Raw genomic sequence first — 17,104 nt, forward strand, 5'->3', positions numbered from 1 at the left:
AGACTCCTTTATATAGTGTGGTGGATTAGGGTTACACCTATGTAAACCCTAATACCCATGTCTTTTCATTTCCATGAGATCCATGGGTTAAAGCTCCATGGAGTATCCATGGACTTTCCATGCAAGCCTAGCCCATTCCAAATAAGCATTAGCCCACACTATATCAATACAAGAGCCCATATTTAATTAGTCATACTTTTGATCTCTAAATTAATTCTAGATTAATTATAGATCAATACTAATTAAATAATATGATTTTATATTAATATATTAGGACTTATAATATATTAATAAATCATAACTTATACTATTCTCAAACGATTATCCATAAATTGTTCGGGTGAAGTGCAACCCAAATGGACCATGCCGGGCCGGGTCAAGTACATACCAAATATAGTTATGGACTTAGACACTATATCCAACATTTTCTTGTTCCTGGCAGCACTCCGTCCGTATCGATCCTATCATCATTTCTGCCGGTAGCATTGCTTCTGCTCCATAAGCCAAGCAAAACGGCGTCTCTTTCGTACTAGTCCTTGGTGTGGTCCGGTACGACTAGAGGACTTCCGACAATTCATCCACCCAGTTTCCTTTTGCTGTGCCCAACCGTTTTTTGATTCCCTGGAGTAAGGTTCTGTTGGATACTTCCGTTTGTCCGTTGGCCTGGGGGTGTGCCACAGATGTGAATCTCTGCTCTATTCCCCTTTCTCGACACCAGTCCTTAAAGGGATTCTCTACAAACTGTAAGTCGTTATCGCTAATTAGGACCCTAGGCGTCCCGAATCTCGTTAAGATGTTCTTCCAGACGAACTTGATTATCTGCCTTCCTATGATACAGACCAACGGTTCTGCTTCTATCCACTTGGTGAAGTAGTCAACTGCCACGACTAGAAATTTTACTTTCCCTAGAGCTTCTGGGAAGGGGACCACTATGTCGATTCCCCATTGATAGAAAGGCCAAGGGCTAAGTATGCTAGTCATCTTGGTTGGTGGCGCCTCTTGTGTCGGTGCGAAGGTCTGGCATTCTACACAGTTTCGCGTTAGCTCGATGGCGTCTTGGTGTATTCCTGGCCAGTAGAGGCCCATTCGCAGTACTTTGCCTGTGAGTGCCCGTGCTCCCTTGTGAGCTCCAGCCGAACCTGCATGGGCTTCCTTCAGTGCAAGTTTCCCAGTTGTACCGTCGATGCATTTGAGCCATGGGGCTGTGTAGCCTTTCCTATATACAATGCTCCCTTAAGTATCATGTACTGGGGGGCTCGCACCCTTGTCTTCTGAGCTTCTCCGTGGTCGTCCGAGAGTATGCCGTGCTGGAGATAGTCTATAATGGGTGTCATCCAATTCGGTTGAGCCGTTGATAGGGAATCAACTTGCCGCTCGTCAATGCTCCTTTCTTTTAGCACTTCCACCAGCACCTCCTTTGATAGGTGCCCAAAGCATGTTGACGCCAACTTGCTGAGAGCGTCTACTCGCCTATTGTTTCCCCTTGAGATTTGCTTTATTGTGAAGCTTTTTAGAGTACCGGTGATCCGTTGTACTGCTTTGACATACCATTCCATTCGCTTGTCTTTTGCTTTAAATTCTCCTGATACTTGGTTAGCTGCTAGACGCGAGCCAGTCAAGGCCACAACTCTTTCTGCTCCCATCTTTACTGCTAGCCTGAGACCGGCCAGCAGAGCTTTGTATTCTGCCTCATTGTTAGATGTATGGAAGTCGAAACGCAAGGCATACATGACTTCCTATCCTGTGGGACTGGTTAATATTAGTCCGGCGCCTGACCCTTCTTTGCTAGAGGCTCCATCCGTATAGAGAGTCCATTGTTGGCCGGGCGCTCCTCCTGGTTGTTCCTGCCTGCCCGAGTCGGCCATCTCTCGCTGAAGTTCTCCCGGGATTTCGAGTAAGAAATCCGCTAGGGCTTGTCCTTTAATGCTTACCCTGGGGTGGTATGTGATATCTTGTTCTCCTAGCTCTATGGCCCATTTCACGAGTCGCCCCGACGTCTCCGGCTTTAAGAGTACTTGTTTGATTGGGCAGTTGGTCAAGACTTGTACTTGGTGAGCCTGGAAGTATCGGCGGAGCCTTCGCGCTGAGTATACCAGGTCGAGTACCAGTTTTTCAATGGTAGGGTAATTCATCTCTGGACCCTGCAGGGCTCGGCTCACGAAGTAGACTGGTAGTTGGCGCCCTTCTCTGTCGACTACTAGTGCTGACGAGATTGCGTCTCTTGACGTGGAAAAATACACCTGTAGCACCTCCCCGGGTACCGGGCTAGCCAGGGTTGGTAATGTATGGAGTACCTTTTTTATTCTTTGCAGCGCCTCCTCGGCCTCTGCCGTCCATCTGAAGTTGTTTTTCTCTATGCAGCCTTTGAGTGTGTTGAACAGCGGCATGGCTTTTTCGGACGACTTGGAAATGAATCGACTGAGTGCCGTTAGTTTCCCATTTATACCCTGCGCGTCTCTTATCGTGCAGGGTGAGGGCGTTTCTTCGAGCTCGTTTACATTGGTTGGGCTTGGCTGGATGGCTTCCTTCGTGACATAGTACCCCAAAAACTGACCTTCTTCGACCCCGAAAGTGCATTTGGCGGGGTTCAATTTAATCCTGGCCTTTTCCAATGTTCGTAGCGTTTCCTCGATGTCTCGCAACAGCATGTTATCGTTTGGGCTTTTTATAACCATATCGTCAACATAGACCTCGATATTCTGTCCGATTTGGTCGGCGAACAGGGAATCAACGAGACGTTGGTAGGTTGCCCCGGCGTTCTTCAATCCGAATGGCATTTTGGTGTAATAAAAGGTGCCATGGTTCGTGTAAAAGGCTGTTTTCTCCTTGTCGTTTGCGCTCATAAGAATCTGGTGATATCCCTTGTAGGCGTGAAGGAAGCACTTCCACCGGAATCCTTGTAGGGATTCTACTTTCTGATCTATTTCGGGTAGTGGATAACAATCTTTTGGGCATGCCTTGTTTAGATCTGAGTAGTCGATGCACATTCGCCAGCTACCATCGTGTTTCCTCACCATTACCGGGTTGGCGATCCATGTTGGGAAAATCGCTTCTCTAAGGATTCCAGCGCTGGTCAGTTTCGATACCTCCGTATTGATCGCTTTGTTTCGGTCCCCACCTTGGACCCGCTTCTTCTGCTTTATTTCCTTAGTCCCCGACTTTATCATCAGCTTGTGCTCTATGATCTCTCTATCGACCCCTACCATGTCTGTGGGTCTCCATGCAAACACGTGCTTATATTTTTATAGTAGTTGGACCAGCGCCTCCCTTGTTTTTTTAGGGAGGGCCACTCCTACCATCACTCGCTGGTTTGGATGCTCCCTGTTGATCACTTCCCCCCCGTCTGACGGGTCTGGCTTTGGTCTTTTGGCTTCGGCTGAGATGTCTCTTGGTTGCATAATCTCATGAAATTTAAGGTCCTTTGGGGGTGTGGCCAAGATCATTCCTAGTCCTTGGCTAGTGCTAAACTTGACCACCCCATGGATTGTTGATCAGACTGCTCCAAACCTTAATAGGGCTGGTCTCCCCAGTATGATATTGTGTTCGGACGGATATCGTATAACTACAAAATCCACAAGGGTTGTTCGTTTCCTAGTTTTGTCCTGGCTGACTAGTGTGAATGGTAAATTGATGGTATCTAATGGCTATAGGTTGTTCCCCGTAAACCCTGTGAGTTGGCCTGTGGCGTGTTTCAGTCCTTCTTTCCACTCGTTCGGCAGGCGTCGGAAACAGTGTTCGTAAATGATACCTGCCGAGCTCCCGGTGTCGATGTATACCCGGTGAACGATGACGTTTCGGATAGACCCTTCTATGACGAGAGGGTTGTCCCCGCTCCACCCGGCTGGGATTGGGTTGCTCCTGGAGAACGTTAATCCTTGTACCGTTTCTGCGACGCCGCGCGTTCGTTCCTCATGCTCTACTCTCCCCCTTTTGTGGTGGATTGCCAATATCTCCAACTTGGGTTCTGGTTTCCTGGCGGCGTCTTTGGGGTTATCTGCGTCGAACTTAGCTCTCAGGCTTTTGGCGATCTCTATTATGTTGCCTTTCAACTGTTTCTCTTCGATTTCTCGTTTTAAGACCGTGTAGTTGATCGTATCGTGTGTCCTACTCTTGTGGTATTCGCAGTATCGCGTTTTAGTGCCTTTCGCTGCTGGCTTCTCGTCGAATGCGTAGACTTCTGTCTGTCTCCCTCGCTTATCGTCTCTGGTGAAGGGTCTGAAGTGTCCTGTTGGTCGTCTGTCTCGTCCCGTAAACCTATTGTTTCCCCGAAAATCATTGTGGGTTGTGTTGTAGTTGTTCCGCCTCCCCGCGGAGGCTGTCATGGCGTTGAGGTACGCCTGCTTCGATGCTTCACCTTCCTCCTGGCGTAAGAAGCGCTCCACCCTCTCTTTCAACTCGGCTCTTGTCTTGGGTTGCTTACCCATGAGTTTTTGAGACAACGATCCTGGCAGCAGGCCCCAGGTGAATGCCCCTGCGATTAGGCCTTGGTCGTGCCCTGGGACATCTAGCGTTGCCTTTGTGAACCTGGCGAAATAATCTTTAACTGTTTCTCCTTCTCTTTGTTTGCACCCGATGATTGTGTGGCAGTCACCTTTGTATTTCCGGAGTTGCATGAAGTTTGTTAGGAAGAGGTATTTCAGCTGGTTGAAATTGCTGATGCTACCCGGTTTCAACGTTTTGAACCATGTTCCTATGTTACCGTCCAAGGTAGTGGGAAAATATGTGCACCAGAACCGCTCATCTAGTTTCAGGGACGTCATCGTCCATTCATACGTGTCGATATGGCTGTCCGGGTAGGTAGTTCCGTTGTATGTTTTGAGGTGAGGTAATTTAGCGGTGTTAGGGATTTCATACTCCAGGAGTTCTTTGACAAATGGTGACGTAACACTTCATGATGAGCAGTCTCGGGTTGGGATATGTTGGCTAAGGTAGTACCCTGGTTGTTGCGTCGCCAGGAATGGTTGTACCAACATGTTGTTGTAGGCGGTTAGATCTGGTATCGGTATGTCGTACGGGTTGGAAGGTTGGGTTATAGCGTGGGAATTGTATGGCGTGGGGTGAACGGTTGGGACATAATAGGGGGTGTACGACGTAGGTGGTAGTTGTTGAGCCGGGGGGTTCTGTTGGTGGGATATGGTTGGCTGTGGGTAGAACAAGAATGGTGGAGCTGGTATGGCACATGCCATCGACGGCTGGTGGTTCTGTAGCTGTGATGTGGTGTCTGCCCGGATCATAGTGTCGTTTAGATGTGCACTGCTTGCAAGGGGTGTGACAGTTGTCGTTTGGGTATTATGAGGATTAACGATAGCGGGGAGAAGAGGTAGTGTGGTGTATATTGGTCGGTTTTGGGATGGGATTAAGTGTGTCACAGTTGGTATGGGTCAGGATTGAGACGGGTCGGTTTGCACAGCCGTGGTTATGGGGTTCAGTAGCGAATCTGGTGGTACAGTCACCGGAGCTTGCGGCAGCGGACCGCTTGGAGCTGGTGCTGCGTTGAGATTTGGCCTCGGGTTCCGGATTAACGGCGGCGGTGCACCGGGGATTGGTGTTTGGATGCCGGGAAATGGGGCTACCGGAGTGTCTTCCGTCCCCAAAGGTCCCATCGGCCGTATGGGGCTGTGCGGTTGTTCCGACAGCTCACCCGTCGCTTTCTCCGCCATGCATGGTTGTGAAAGGTAGTAAAAATGGGAAAAGGTTTGCGTATCTGTTGTCACACAAACGGATGGCGCCAAATGATGCGACTAGGTCCCAAACCACCGGCTATGCGGAATAGCTCCTTCGCGGCGGAACCTGAGATGTCACACAAGAGAAAAAGATGTCAGCCGTCGTCCGGGAGGAGCTCACGGAAAGTCGCTCCGACGGTCAAGTTAATCTAGAGAGTGTGGGAGAATATGGTAATGCGTGATCGGAGTTGGGTTCACTTACCTTGGCTGAATCGAGTGCTAGTCCTTTTATAGTGAGGATCCTCCTCGGCCCGTACGGGGACATGGACTGTGACCCCGACAGGATCCGTCGTCCTCATTGGAGGCTCTACTCCACGTTCGTGTCCCGGCCTCCGATTGGTTCAGACGATTGTGCTCTGTTTGGGTGCTTTGTCGCCTGAAGCCGTTGTCTTTGGACTGTAGCTAAAGGACAATTCTTGGCGAGGGCGAGCTTCCTACGCGATCGCTACGCGGGGCTTGGAGCTACCCAGATCGCTGGGTCGACTCCTTCGCCAGGGGCGCTCTGCCACTACTCTCTTGCTTCTGGCCCGCTCTGAGGGGCGCGTCATCAGTTACATATCGAGTATTTCATAAACTTTGATTTCTTACATTGTTAGAATTACTTGTTTTGTCATCTACATGGAATCGACGAAAATGAATGTGTCTCAACCCGACATGCCCGATTATCCTAGTTTGTTTTGCTTCTATAAGAAACATAAACCATCTTTATCATTAAGTTAATGAAATGGTAGGTTTTAACTTTTAAAGAAATCAACAACTTATTTGCTTTAACAAAATCATATTTTTATGTGGTCTTTTAGTATACACTTCAACGGGTTTCAATGTAAGGCGTGAAGCTCTTAAACAATGTCTATTGCTCTGATCCTTTGATTGGGAAGAAAGTATGGACACGATGGCCTAAAGAGAAAATATGTAAGGTATGTCTTTTCTTTTTAGTTCATTTCTCTGTATCGGCCTCTCCTCTTCATAACCAATGAATTTTGTGTGTTTAATTTTTTATTATTTTTTTATTGTACCTGGAAATAGAATTTTTCTACCTCTTGTTAAAATTTTTGTTTCCGCCTACGGCAATGAGACAATTAATTAGTTAGGACTTATGAAGCAGTACTTATTTCCCTATTAGGATAGAACTTAATATTTCTTAATTTACCCTTATGAACTTAATTAATATATGTTTGTATTTCATAATTATTTAATAAATCTAAAATATATTTTATAAAAATATTTTACACAGATTTACAATTTACAACTTACAAGTATTTGTAATTAATTCGGTAACAAGAAACCAAACTTTCCTTTTTCGAGTATAAGATACACTCACAGGTGAGAGTAGTTAATAAATTTAGAAAAAAAAAAAAATCTAACGATCTCCGATAAATATGGGATACCGATACAATATTGGCTCTTCTTATTCTAATGTAAAGCCTTCCTATGTTTACGTAACAACAGCATTGCAGATATTTTATCGTAAGTATCTAAAAACCATATAACTTCCTTATATAATCACCTTCCTATTTGCATTACAACGTTTGTTCAAATCCAAAACTAACACTTCCGTGTATAAATATAGGGCTAATTAATCATTCATATCCGACTTCACATTCTTCTTCGTTTAGAGATTTCATTGAAAGTCTTAATTTCTTTTTCGAAAGCAGTGGAAATCATGGCACAGGATGCAACAGGAAGTAACAAGCGTGTCCATTCTGCTTGTATGGGATATGAGGATGATGATAATGATGAATACTATCTAAATGCCGGGGAGGATGAGGATGAAGAAGAGGATGAGGCTCAAAGAGAATATTATCGAAAGAAGATCATGGAATTGTATGAAGAAAAGATGAAGAAGTTTGCTCGCGAAGATGCCTTAGCCGAGCAAATTAAGTGTGAAGAAAGAAAAAAGTTGTGCAAACGTCCCACGAAGAAGATAAAGATGCAGCAACCTAAACCTACTACACAGATTGTGAGCAACCAGGTAACCCAGCAGTTGAAACAGTTCATCACAAATGAGATGAACGCAGTTGAAAGAAAAAAACGGAAAATTAATCCAACAGTAGAGAAGAACAAAAAGGAGGAGATTGTGAGGAACCAGATAACCCAGGAGTTGGAAGAGTTCATTACGAATGAGCTGGAGGGGACAGAAGCGAAGGTGGTGATCCAGAAAACATTGTACAAAAGTGATCTGGAGGAAAACCAGAACAGGTTGAATATGCCGATGAAACAAGTGATCAAACCGGATGAGTTCTTGAGGAAAAATGAGAAAGAAGATTTGGTGAATGGAAAGGAGTTTAAGGTGAAATTGTGGGGGACAAGATTGAAGAAGCATGAGAAGCGGATGGTGTTGAAGATGTGGCATATGAAGAGCACCAGCAACTACGTCCTCAAAACCAACTGGAACCACTTTGTGATGGCGAATAAAAAGGATTTGAAGATAAACAAAAAGATTCAGGTTTGGTCGTTTCGCAGAGAGGAGAAGCTGTGCTTTGCAATTGCATGTTTGGACAGAGATGTTGACAGTCAAAACGACGCCACTTAATCCCACACCATTGAGTTCTCTCATCTTTTTCATTTAACTCTTTATTCATGTTTATATTCAAATACTGCTCATTGGAATCTAGTACAGCTGTTTTAAATCAAGTACGTTTACTTTAAATCAACAACTTTTCATACATTTATGGACTAAACCCAACATAAAAAAAATCACCCTCTCCAATATTTCATACGCTTCACGATTCAGGTGCATGAAATCGAAAATATCGTCACTTTCATACTTTCATCATAACTCGTTTGAATATATAATGGCTATCAATGTGTTGGGTCTTTTTTACATTGTGATGTTCTCCAGAATTTGTTTTGGTGATTTTTTTACATGTAGTTTCTATTCGTAATCATAATATTGTTGCCATGTTCCTAGCTTATGTTTATCTTTCAAGATTAAATGCAGACAAAATGTTGGGTTAAATGCCCCATTGAATATCTATAAGTATATGGGAATAAGAAAATTTTGTTTCTTCTAAAGAAGCAGATTCAAGTACTTGATCGATCTTTTCCCTGCCATCCCATTTTTTTTTTCCATTCATCTAGGCCATTTAATTCTTGTCCAGGGAATGAAAATGACCATAGAGCCCTCAGAGCGTGCTGTTCTCTTTCAAAAAAATATACAACTTGATTTTCTGATTTATGTTTAATCGTCAAATTGTAAGCAAGAAATTGAATTTTTAGGTTATGAAAAGCTTCTTTTTTGAAGGCTGCATAAGTTACAAAATAATTTTGGAAAGGAGGATCAGATACTTATATATAAACAACACGAGATATCAATTACTTACCTTTAGAGGGGTATTTTCGGGAGATGCAACTATCATCTCCTGTAAACTGTAAAGTATAAAACATACAAACTATATCAAATTCAAAAATAGTTTTGTTTTACTTTTTCCCGTAGAACACAAAAAAAACATGTTAACGTTGACTTTCTTAAGATATGGCTAGAATAAAAAATATAAATCCCACAAAAAACTTCTCTATATTAATCACTATAAATACATAAAATGTGGAAGAAGTTGAGAAATAAAACCTGAAACAACAGCTTTCCGAACTTCTTCATGAAAGTAAAATTTGAGAAGATTATAGTTTTTGTGTCATTTATTTATTATATGCTACTAAAATTTTATTTTGATTTTACCATTCATGTGCCACTAAAAAAGGATTGAAATTCCCACTACCGGTTTGCTTTCCTCCAATCAATATAAATGTCGGTGTTAAACAATAATAGAAATTACAGTTTTGCCCCTTTAGATGTTTTATTCGATGGTACTCTAATTTCAAACCGAAGAGCCCTAACATCATTGGGGCCATTTTCGGAGTTACGACATCCAAACGCAAGTTACAGTCCATCCGAACAATCATCGATAGTTCTAGTTTTAATTTTCATTTTGATTCCAATTTCTCTAGGGCAATATCGATGTCACCATGGCCATCCTCAAGTACTTATAGTTTACTCTACCTATTTCTCATTTCATTTATTTCTATTAGGGGTGTGCAAAAATTAACTAATCTAATTATAATTATAAACTAGCCAATTAGATTGGATATCCAATTACAATTGGATTGGATCGGATGTGAAATTTCAAAATCTAATTGGATTGGATCGGTTATTGGATCATCCTAAAAATCCAATGGATAACCGACACTACGAGAAAACAACCTTTTAATGACATGCGAACAATCACAAGTATTGATCTATGATACACATTTTGTGCGTGTCTTAAAAATAATGTCAATTTTCAAAAAACTGAAGGATAGAGGACGCGCATTTGTGTGTGCCCTAAAATTTGTGTCGTGACCAAAAAATTAGGGCAACTATCATAAAACGAGTGTAATCTAAGAATGTCGTTTTATAATTTTTAAAACGCGTGTCCAGGTATTAATTCCTAACAAAATTGCAACCAGACGATCAGACTAACCTCTTATTCTTCTCCCCTATCGCCCTTAAAAACCCTAGTTTCTATTTAAAATCCAAATACAAATACAAAGTGTAATACATCATGAGAAGCCGATCGATGATGTGGCATATGAACAGCACCAGCAACTACGTCCTCAAAACCAACTGGAACCACTTTGTGATGGTGAATGAAAAGGATTTCGAGATAAACAAAAAGATTCAGGTTTGGTCGTTTCGCAGAGATGAGAAGCTATGCTTCGCAATTGCATGTTTGGAGAGAGATGTTGACCGTCCAAACGACGCCGCTTAGTTTCTATTTTTTTTTTCATTCATTCTTTTATTTGATTAATTGATAGAAAGTTTATATGGATTGGACATTCAAATTCTTTTTCTATTGGTTTTTTATAATGGTTATTCATATATCTAAAATTGACGATGTAAACTGGTTTCAATTAAAGATCGAATTTGATAAAGTAGTTTAACGTTGATATTGTTTTTAAAAACAAAAGATATAATTGTTGAAAATAATACTTAAAGCATTACGAACTATGAAATTGTTTTAGATTATTAATATCATGACATGATGTCACGATTGGAGACGTTTTATATTCCACCAAACAAAAAGAAAAAAAAAATCAAACTGATTTTCAGTTAAGAATATCTCGGAAAGATTATGTATTTAAAGTAAAATCTAACAGATATGGGGTTTACGTTATCCACACAATGAAGTTTTTATTGTGAATAAAATAAAATAAAAACTCAAATTTTGTAAAAATAAAAAATAAAAAAATAAAAATCAATTTGACAAAACATTCTTCGTTTTAATCAAATAAAATTTAATTAGAAAAGAATGTATTTTTTTAATAATGTTTATGAAATGCAGTATGAGCCCCAAGGCTCCGACGGTTTTGGAGTCAATCCGGCGGGATCAAATGCCGGCCAACCTTTGCTTTTTGGTGATCGATCTGTTCTGTTCTTGCTTCGTGTCTTTTTCTACTTCAATCTTACTTCAATTTTCGATTTTGGGTACAATTTTTTATGCAGCACTAGTATGGGACCAAAACAGAAGGACACGGGATAGCAATTAATGGAGAGTAGGGAGGCACCAAATGCATATTGATAATCCGCATCAACGAAGTACGGGTAGTGATAGATTGCAATTGAATTACAAGAATCTTGATGATATTTCAGTTAATGTGTATATTACCAATTTTCCTAATAGGATGAATGGGAATGATCTCCGGCAATTATGTGAACGTCATGGTGCAGTTGCTGATGTGTATATTGCTAGACAGTTGTCGAAAATTAGGAGATTTGTTTTTGTTCGTTTTCTTAAATCAAAAGAGTATAAACATGTAGTGGAAGACCTTAACAGAGTATGGATAGGAAAAGGAAAATGACTTACAAGCCCAACGAAGTTTCCAAACCGTTCCAAAAACCTCAATCATGTTTTGTTTGTTCAAGAAACCCAACGAACTTAACATTTTGTCTAAAAAAGCCCAACGAAGTTTCCAAACCGTTCAAAAACCCCAATTATGTTTTGTCTGTTCAAAAGATTAAGTTCGTTGGGTTTTTTGAACAGACAAAACATTATTGGGGTTTTTTGAACAATATGGAAATTTCATTGGTGTGACAAGTCATTTTTCCGATATGGTAATAAGCCACGTCATTTGTTTTTAAGACAAAAATGTAACTTAGTTGGGTTTTTCTTAGACAAAATGTTAAGTTTATTGGATTTTCTTGAACAAACAAAACATGATTGAGATTTTTTGAATGGTTTGGAAACTTCGTTGGGCTCATAAGTTATTTTCCCGGATAGAAAATTACCATGTATATATTTGCTTCCTAGGCTAGATTCAACATAACAGATGAAGGGAATCACCAACAAGATGCTCAAATAAAGTAACAACAGGTTCTAAGTTCAAGTAATGGTGCTTCTTTCAAATCATATGCATCAACTGTTGGTGGAAATTCGACGGTGAAGGAGATAAGAAAAATAGAGGGTGCAATTCCAAGTAGGGTGAATGAGGTTACGGAAGTCAAACTGCAGCAAAAAGATTATTTTGATTGTACATGATTCAAAATTGGTTCTTCTTGGAAAGGTTCGAGATGTGTCTGTTATAAAAAATTTGTACAAAATTTGTTATAATGAAGGATTTCACAATCTTAATATTGCTTATGTGGGTGGTGATTGAGTATGGATCGAATTTAAAAAACAGAACGTGTGTAATAAGTTTAAGCAATGTGATTCTATGAAGGTGTATTTTGATGAACTAAAATAGATACATAAAAACTTTAAATTGGATTATAGGGTGATGTGGGTTGATGTCTATGGATTACCTCTATGTGCTTGGATTTCATCGGCTTTTAAGAAGATGGCTGCTGTGTTTGGAGATGTTTTTTTTTCATTGATGATGATGAAGACGAACCAGCAAGGATTGGAAGGATATGTATCAAAACAAAAAAATATGTCATAGATAAATGGAATGGTTCATGTTGATATTAATGGAGTTAAATACTTTGTTTTGGTGTCAGAAAGTGCAAATTGGTGTCCGACAGTTGATCATAGTAAACTCCAATATAGGAATAATAGTGATGGTTTGTTTACGTCTGGTCAATTTATTTTGGATGATGATCTGCAAGAAGGTGAAGTAAATAAACCCGTTGAAATAAATAATATTCACTTAAATGTTAGTTATTATTTAGATCGAGTAGAATGTATTAGGTCTAAAGTGGTTAATCTGAAAAATCAGGAGATAGAAAGAGATGATCAAGTGGAAGGAACTGTTGAAGATCTTGCTTCAGAAGACGGTTCTTCTAGAAAACAGGACGAAAATAATGAGAAGTGGAGTGATGATAAATAAAGTGAAAATTTTGTAATGGAGCATTCACCTCATTCTCGTGGAGTAAATTGTTATAGTCCTTATCTATCTAAACCTCCAAGGTTTAGTAAGGTGATTCATAATGCGTCTAATTCCATTTCATTAGGTGTTGGGGCTATTTTGGGAAATGATGTTCCAATAATTTCATTCTTTGGGAATTCGAAAAAAAAAGAAAGGACCAAAGTAGTTTTCAAAAAAAGCTCTACAAGCTGATGGAACTTCTATTATTGAATGTTGTGACATGATTTATTGATGTTGGAGCATCACTTGGTTGTAATATGTCCTGGGTGTAATCAAGATATGATGAATATTGTGAACAAAATTGGTTAGAAGCTTATTGATAAATGAATATTTTGTCAATAAATATATGTAGCATTGGGAGAAGGATATCAACTTTATGTAATAAGATGGGGGGTTTTGTTTCTTGGCATTCAAGAAACGAGGATGAAGGATGTGGATTTATTTATCTTAAGAAGTGTACGGGGGAATTTTGCTTTTGACTTTCCTACTAGTTCGCCTCGTGGTTGCTCGGGCGGTATTCTATCTATGTGAGACCCAGTTGTTTTTATGAAAAACAAAATTACACGTACATACAATGTGGTTATTATTCAAGGAGAGTGGGTGTTTTCTAAATTCAAATGTTTTATGGTTAACATCTATGCACCTCAGGAAGAAGTTAAGACATGCAAGCTATGGATGTTTTTGCTGAATTTTAAGCACAAAAATAGTGGTTCGTATATGTTCTTTGAAGACTTTAATGCGTTTAGAAACCAAAATGAGATATTAGGGCCAGTTTTTTTTTATCAAAGAGTAGTTGATGATTTGAACTCCTTTATTGACGATGTTGGCCTTTGTGAGATTCCTATGGGTGGGTATTCTTTTACAAGAGTTGGTAATAACACAAATCCAAATCTGGTGAACTTAATAGATTTTACTATCTGAAGAGGTGGTCAATCAGTTTCCTGAACTTTATGTCATGGATTTGGAGTTGATTATTTCAGATCATAGACCTATTTGGTTGTCTCTATTAAGTTCGAATTATGGTCCCCAACTGTTCAAAAATTTTAATTCTGAGATGTTAGAACCTGAATTAGATCAGATTGTTACAAGTTATTAGACCAAGGAAAGAGGAGTTGATGGTGAAAGTGCTAGTATTAACTTAAAGAACAAGCTTAAAGGGCTTAAAGAAGTTCTTAGAAAAATGGTGGAAAGAGGTAAAGATATGAAGAGAAAGATATGTTGTTGCAAAAAGATACATGATATAGACAAATTGATTGATGATGGTGTTGTCAGGTCTCATGATCAGGAGGAAAGAATGAACACTAAATTGAAACTTAATGATTTGGAGACAAAATAGTTGATTGATCTCTCTCAAAAAGTGAAAATTAAATATTAGGTGTCTAAGCTCATAACTATAATTGGTATAAACTTCAATTGATAGTAGGACAGTCCTTTTGGGTTGCCTTCAAACTTGGCAATTGAATAGGGTGACTATTACAGAGAGAAGAGTGATTTATTAATTTATTACTTGGTTAATAAATTAATTAGAAATTAAAAATAATGATTTATTAATGTATTATGGAAATAATATATTAATTAGAAATCATATATTTTTTAATTAATATTTAATCAAAAATTAATTTTGGGGTTAAAGGAATTAATTAAAACTGCGGGGACTAAAGGTGACAATGTTCAATAGTTAAGCATTGGCCAATTCTAGAACCTCCCTAAATAGGGGGGGGGGGAACGAAATCTAGAGTATCTCTAGGGTTTCATGGGCTATAAGGGTGCCTTGGATGCCTTAGGGAGGAAGTTAAGGGATTAGGGATATCTTGGAGATACCTGCCTTATCCCATAACTTCCAATCACCTATACAAACCCTCCTTAGGGTAGAATTTCGTCCATGCTCTCCTTCTAAGTGCCTTGGACGAAAGTTTGGCTTCTCATCTCTCTCTTTCTCTCTGTAGTTTTCCTTGGTTTCTATGTTTCTTTGTGAACCATTAGAGACGCGACACTTGTGGCGTTTGCTACCAAAGGTCTATCAAGTAAGGATTCAAGATTGTTTACAATAATAATCTTAAAGGTATGTATCCTAACCCTAGTTTATTATTAATTTAGAAAATTACATGTGCCACATAGGGTTTCTAGTTTTTGTGTGTAATGCTTGTATGTCTAATAGAGAAAACATAGATCCAACAATTAGGGTTGCATGCACACATATGGATTGTTTGCTATGCTCAAAACCCATCAGTGGTATCAGAGGATTTGGTTTTTGTTTTCAATTAGATTTGATGCAATTGATTGAATTTGACAAAATTAGGGTTTATAGAAATTAAACCCTAGGCCTTGGAATTTTCGCAAAAAGGGTTTCATAACCCTAGTTTTTGAAAAAAAATTACATAAGGGTTTTCAAACCCTCTCCTTGGCCTCCAAGATTTTGAAATCTAGGGTTTCTTAACCCTAGGGTTTTTGAAATTAAGGCAAGGGTTGAAAGCCTTGCTATCCACTCCAAGTCCAAAATTTAGAAAATCTAGGGATTGATAGGGATGTTATATTTTGTAATTATCTTTCTTGTTACTTGACTAGATAGTTATGGAATCATATAAATCCCTTCCCATTTTCTAAAATTAGGAGACAAGGGATTAGGTTAAATTAATTTTTTTAATTTAATGGATAATCCTTATTGATTTAATAAATTAATTAAATGGTTAATTAATTGATAATTATTAAATCAAAGGTTTTAATTTTAAGATTTAAATTAAAAATGTTTTTAATTTGTGAAATTTTAAATAAGGTTTAAAAACTCTAGTAATTTAATGCTATTAATAATTTAATTAAGTGATTAATTAAAAGATAATTAATAAATCCATAAAAGGTTTAAATTTAATTTAATTAAAAGTTTAATTTATTAAAAGACCAAAGCCTTGATATTTTAAAAATGTTTTAAAATACACCCTTATATTATATGTAGCATTAAAGGTCTAATATTACTGTACATATATATATATATATATATATATATATATATATATATATATATATATATATATATATATATATATATATATATATATATATTATATATATATATATATATATATATATATATATATATATATATATATATATATATATATATATATATATATATGTGTGTGTGTGTGTGTGTGTGTGTATTGTGTGTGTGTGTGATACAAGTCAGTCGAACCGCTAGTACACCTCATTCACGAAGCCATACTATATAGGGAGTTTAAGAAAGCGGCCTGTAAAATGAACGTCATTGGGTATCTATTCTTACCCACCGCTCTCTTGTATGGTGGAGGGTTGTTAGCCGAACGAGTTTGATAGGACATGACTTCATTAAAAGTATAATGACATAAAGTAACTAAACTATTTTCTAAAATCTCACTCTTAGTTACTTTAGGAAAAATGTGAATTTGATGCTAACCCATGAAATTACACATTACACCTTGTTGGTCGTTAGTGGAGCGTGTGTGGTTAACCTGCACACTAATATGGGACTAATATTGTTGGAAATGGTGTCTCGTAAATTATCATTGAATTAATTGAGTGCGTGTGGTTAACCGACACGTTAATTTCAGATGATAAATGACATTGAGAGTACCAAGCTAATTTTCATGGTTATTCACATCTTGTTTGTGATCCTCGGCATCCCAATCACAAAGTGAGAGCATAATTGAGATTAAAAATGTCATTGAATAGTTCAATGAATCTCAAAAGATCTAGGAGTTTCATAAGATTGAAATTAGTAAATGTTTTACCTACCTAAAATAGATTCGAATTTGATTACAGTATCCCTCTTCTGAATTCGAATCGAAATGGATGCTAGCCGTAATTTAAAATTTGGGTTAATAATTAAGGATTAAAATCAACTAACTTGAATTCTCTTATCTCCCTTATAAGATGTCAAGTCCATACAACAATGGTCTTCCTCGTCCTTCTAGAAATGTTTTTCCTTCTGAAGATGATCTTCCACATATTGATCAATGTGAAAGAATGTTTCCTTCTTCAAGCAATGGTGGAACTGGAAATCATGCTTCTCC

General features: G+C 38.6%; 1 protein-coding gene across 1 annotated transcript; it reads right to left on the reverse strand.

Moving 5' to 3' along the window:
• Nucleotides 1–3,644: 3,644 nt before the first annotated feature.
• On the reverse strand, nucleotides 3,645–4,760 carry LOC145104337 (uncharacterized). The gene has a single exon (XM_079041603.1). The coding sequence runs from the start codon at nucleotides 4,758–4,760 to the stop codon at nucleotides 3,645–3,647; it is 1,116 nt and encodes a 371-aa protein (XP_078897729.1).
• Nucleotides 4,761–17,104: the final 12,344 nt, after the last annotated feature.

The sequence above is a fragment of the Lactuca virosa genome, chromosome 4 (genome assembly GCF_052849685.1).
Source record: "Lactuca virosa cultivar CGN04683 chromosome 4, Lactuca_virosa_CGN04683_v6, whole genome shotgun sequence".
Lineage (NCBI taxonomy): Eukaryota > Viridiplantae > Streptophyta > Magnoliopsida > Asterales > Asteraceae > Lactuca > Lactuca virosa.